This window comes from Pinus tabuliformis, chromosome 2_1, assembly GCF_031772625.1.
Source record: "Pinus tabuliformis cultivar Carrire ecotype Pingquan chromosome 2_1, CPIR1, whole genome shotgun sequence".
Taxonomy (NCBI): Eukaryota; Viridiplantae; Streptophyta; class Pinopsida; order Pinales; family Pinaceae; genus Pinus; species Pinus tabuliformis.
This window is the reverse complement of record NC_142299.1, coordinates 948337738-948342980: the sequence shown is the minus strand read 5'-3', so window position 1 is coordinate 948342980 and position 5243 is coordinate 948337738. Positions and strand designations below refer to the sequence as shown.

Here is a 5243-nt window from a genome sequence, read left to right as displayed (position 1 = left end):
TCTAAGGTCGCATACCTGCTTTTGTGAAGAAGCTGAATGAACATAATCACTGCCCCCTGTAACAAGCTTTGGGTCGCGTGTAGTAACTTCCATGGAAAAACAGGTTTCTATGACGCGCGGGACTATTAAACAGATTTCTAAAAGAAGTATAAGGTCGTTGAATAGAGCTGCTAGTAAACCCATTGTGAATTCGTCTGTCATTATACGTGCAATATTCTGCCGCATCCGAGCATCCACAGGTAACTCTAGAGTGTGTTGAATTTTCAGATTGAAATGCGAAGGGATCTTCCATTTCGAACTAGACCCTCTAGATCTCGAATCCTATTTTGGGGCTTTAATTGTATCAGATAAGTGTTCTCCGTGCAGCTGCAACAGACTAACAAATGTTTTTCGCCGATGTTACACTAAATATATGATTGACAACACCGAACACAAAGAAATGCGTGATCAAACTTCGGCAAGAGCTAACCAGCCATATATTAGTTATTAAATGCTGGCCCATCTATGTATGTCAAGCAAGTCATGGGGGGCGCATACATATCCATGGAACGGGACTTCGGCGGCCACCTTGCGTTTCCGGTGACGAACGTGGGACCCACCAACCGCGGGCCCGCCCCGTCTCGTTCTTTGACAACAGCGACCTCCCCGCGCGCCAAAATGCTATTGACATACGTTCGAAATCGGTCTGCCTTTGCAACCCGAATTGACGCTGCGCAAGAGCTCTGTTACATTCCTGGTACATTCCTGTTACATTCCTGTTACATTCCTGGTATCTTCTATCGATTGAAATCTGATTTTGCTGCAACATCTGCAGCACGGAATCAATACATTTTGTCATTTCTTTACCAGCAGATTAGATATGATTTTCAGAAATCAAAACTGAAAATGTGATTTATTTAACTGATCTAAAGCCAAAAGTCAATTAGTTTAGTTAAAGAGAATTTCTCATATTTAACTAAATCTGTCACAAATGCCACTTACAACGTTTATGACAAATATTTTTGCCCCAATTCTCGCACTCAAATACTCCACCGCAAACTTGAAAATTGAGATCACAATACCCAATACAGTATTAAAGATCATGAATCATATAATGCCAGTAAAAACACAGGAAGCAACCCTGCTTTTGGGTGCCATATCCGTCTCTGCAAATGACAAATATTGGTTTTAAACCATACTTAGATCTGTATTTAGAGAATCTTCTGGACATAAAACATTCATTTTTATTTAAATCTGCGAAGTTGGTATATAAATCTAGCTGTGACAAGGGCCATGATTTCATGCACTGAACGCATCACTGGACAAGTTTTACATAGCCCTCCAAGCAATTACCAACAATAAGGAAATCAACTATTTCAACCCAACTCCTATGGAGCTTTGGGCATCTGTACTCCATGAGCTGCAAATTTATTTCACCAGCTGCAATGGAAAATTTCCTTACACACCCATACAGAAGCACTCTTCAATGGCCTATATTATAGATGGCCATAAATAAACAGACACTGGTTTTCAAGATTCAAACTCTAGTCTCTCACAAATTTTTATTTAGGGAACCATCTTGATAATCAAGTGGTGATTATGTGTTTAATCATTCCCATTAAGGGGGCTGGGAGCATAGCGTTTCCCACACTCAGGCAGGCGAGTGGGATAGCGTTCTCTGTCCTTGCATTAGTTGTAAACCAAATTGTTTCTCTGAATTGACTTCCTCCTCGATCTCTCTTGGCTCGTTAGGCCTCCTGTTCCAGTTGAAATGAGAGAATTGGAGAATGAGGCTGAGCATGTGGAGTCTGAAACAGGGCAGCCACTGAGAATGAACTTAGAGAACTTAGCAACAAATGGCTGATATTTGTAATCTGCTCTGTATTTGCCATTTTCAGTAGCCCAAGAGGAAGCATCCCATATTGATCCATATACCCAAAGTGGCCTCAATGGATAAGTAGATGAAATTCTTCTTGGGTACTTTCGGATAGCAATATCATCTACATAGAAGCTGCCATAGATCAACATGGTGAGTTGGATCACAGCTGCAATGCAACCAAAAACTACATAGAATTTTACACAGAAATCAGGCTTACATGATATAACTTGGAGTCCAGAGAAGGCTGTAGTTATGGAAGTCTTGAGTTGGGTCAAACCAGAGATGAAATTTCAACTCCCTGCCTGTGAGAACCTGCCCATCCCCTGTTCCATTTATGTAAACATTGGTCTGTAAGGTGTAGGGTTTTCCTGGTGTTGTCCCTAGGAACTCAATGTCTATTTCGTCATGGTGACCTGGGTACTCTTGGTTATTGGAGAGCTGCAAAGGCACACATAAATACTTGCATGTGATCATTGTACAAAAATAGCAGCTCACACCTAGCTAGACCTCTCCCCGGTAAACATATGATCAATGGACATAAACCCATCTCTCAGATGTTCCTTGATATATACCTATAAGAAGCTACCCCATATCTGATAAGTACCTTCGTAAATACACATAAGAGACTAGCATTTACACATAAGAGACAGTAATCTCGCACACTACATAGATAAGAGATTCATACATCAATTTGGTATTGGCTTCGCTGTGACCTCAAAATAATTAGAAGAGGATAGATAAGAGATTCATACACTAACTTGGTATTGGCTTGACTGTAACCTTGAAATTAGAAAATAACAATGATAAAAACACTAATACAAACACATCTATACCAACAGTCACTTAAATCTGCATTCGGCATATGGAAATACCATGCACCTCCAAATTATTATTTAGGACGTAAGATTTATGTAATATGCATCAGCCACCATGTTTCTAAAATGCAGCTCCATTTTCTTTATGCAACTTGAATGACATTAGCAATCCTCATGAACAAACCAAGTTCCAGGAAAAGATAATTTAACGCTGAAATGCAACTTACATAGAGTGCTGCGATGACTCTAGCTGTATAACCTGCCTGTAACTGAATAGCAGCACTGAAGAATCCAGACTTATAGGCCTCCAAAGACTTGAATCCACTACCTGAAATTATTCAACAACAGATCTCTTGGATCAGGAAGAATACCAGAGCTAGCTGATGAGTTAAGGAGAATCCAAAACCATGGCTAACATCCAAAGTCAGGGAGACAAACACTCTTTAGACTGCATCACATTTCATGCAAAAATTAGTTATTCTACCGAAGGATAAACCAAACAAAATTAACCTGAAGAGTTGTCAAGCCAAATTGTGGTAGAGGACTCATCCTCTGACACTTGCTGATGCTGAGGACCCCAGAGATTAGAATAGCCATTATAAAAGTTTATGGTCTGGAACTTGGAGGTCACAGGAATGTGCTTCAAGTGAATTGTAGATGATGTATCTTATATTTCACTACTGAACAAATATATATCAAGAAATATACAAGTTGTCCCGCCTTGTGTAGGCAAAAATAGCCAGCTTAACCACTTTGGCTACAATTTTGAAAGATTCTACATCTTTCCCAAAAATGCCAAGCCCAGCTGTAATCTTAACTGCCAGCCCTTGAATGCAATGCCAGTTAAAGAGTAATCTCCCCTAGGAGAATCAATCATAAGCTTCTAAAAAAATAACATGCATATCATATGGACACTTTGTTATGTAATTGTTTTGGACTTCATCTGAGCATAACAAAGTGGAACAAACTGATTAAAGTTGTATAACAGTTTTTTCTTTGCAACTTATACCAAGATGAAGCATTTGAAAGTCTATAATACTGTTTTGTGCATGGGTAGGAAATATTGAAGGGGAGATAGGGAATTATGCTGTAAATGTGTTTATATCTGGTGGGGTCTTCAGTGTAAATTCTACACACTACAAAAAATTGCATTTCAAGTGGTGTTCAATATTCATAGTATGAACTGTTGCTCATATGTTTAGTCAATATCCGTGTTCCCTCATTTGTATAGGGATTTAAAGAATGAGGAAGTGGGAATTGATCAATGAGTTGGAGGTTGAGGACCCAGAAGGGATGATAGAGTTTTTAGCGGAAGATTTGACATGGACAGAAGTAGCAGGAGACCAAGTCGCAATTATTCCATATTGTCGACTTGAGGATTTTATAAGGGGAGAGCAAATGAGGGAACCCGCACCTACTCAATTTGTTGCTAAAATTCGAAAAATTAAAGATGTGAAGGATATCAAGAGGACAAATTATTCAACATATCTAGAATATGTTGTGTGAGTCTCTCTCTTTCTCTCTCTCTATCTACATATATATAAAATTTTGATTTTAAGTTCACTATGTCAAACATGCATAAATATTTTATTTAATTTTTGGTGAATTGTTGATCACAGATATAGGTGTGCCTATGGTCCAAATCATGTACAATCCAACAATGTGGCTGAACCTGGATCCACAACTAAGAAACGTCTTCCACGTCACAGCATCAAAGTTGGTTGTCAGTGTCACTTTATTATGCGACGACTTGCTCTTAGACCAAATGATGCCGTTCTAATATATACAGCATGCAGACATATTGATGACAAAAATGTGGTTTGTCATGGAAATGAGACAAATGACATGCCCAAGAAATTCAATTTTGCGCCACATTTGACACAACATATACGAACTATTGTTGAAGATTTGGTTCGTGATGGTTTTAATGCTACTATGATCTGGGAAAAATTTATCTGTGATTTAACGTATGGATCTGGTGAGTTTTTCACAGGGGCACCTCGAGATTTTTTCATGACAAGAAAGGATGTGTCAAACATGTACAATAATATCAAGAGGCTAGAGTATGTGAAGCATGAAAGTGATCCAATGAGTGTGGATTGTTGGGTTAGTGAGTGCCCAGAGAGTTTTTTCTTCTACCAACAACAAAATGTTGTTAAAAACATTCCTTTCATTATAGGCATACAAACTAAGTGGATGCTTTCAATGATGGTGAGATACTCACACAACAACATGTTATCAATGGACTCCACTTTTAGCACTAACAAATATGGGGTAAACATATTTACCAAAACTTCATTTATTCTACTTTATTTCAATGTCGTCCTCTTATATGCTTATAATCTTGTTTTCTTATTGTAATGCAGTATCAACTGTACACCATAATGGCTTTTGATGATCATCACAATGGGATTTCAGTGGCATGGGTAATATCATCACGGCATGGTACTTCTGATATTTGTAAATGGATGTCGCAATTATTTGCAAATGGGAAAAAGGAAAACCCAGATTGGCATGTCCGAGCTGTCATCACAGATGATGCAGCAGCGGAAATCGAGGCATTAAGGTGA

At 38.7% G+C, this 5243-nt stretch overlaps 2 protein-coding genes across 2 annotated transcripts; one reads left to right on the top strand and one right to left on the bottom strand.

Annotated features, from left to right (window-relative positions):
* Window positions 1-1625: 1625 nt before the first annotated feature.
* On the bottom strand, window positions 1626-3550 carry LOC149203782 (putative xyloglucan endotransglucosylase/hydrolase protein 32). The gene is made up of 5 exons (XM_089401985.1): window positions 3470-3550; window positions 3184-3313; window positions 2901-3001; window positions 2076-2296; window positions 1626-1990 (listed from the first exon to the last, which is right to left on the bottom strand). The coding sequence occupies exons 1-5, from the start codon at window positions 3548-3550 to the stop codon at window positions 1669-1671; spliced, it is 855 nt and encodes a 284-aa protein (XP_089258111.1). The 3' UTR covers window positions 1626-1668.
* Window positions 3551-3915: 365 nt separating this feature from the next.
* Window positions 3916-5243, top strand: LOC149203781 (uncharacterized). Its single transcript, XM_089401984.1, has 3 exons — window positions 3916-4175; window positions 4293-4779; window positions 5040-5243. The coding sequence occupies exons 1-3, from the start codon at window positions 3916-3918 to the stop codon at window positions 5241-5243; spliced, it is 951 nt and encodes a 316-aa protein (XP_089258110.1).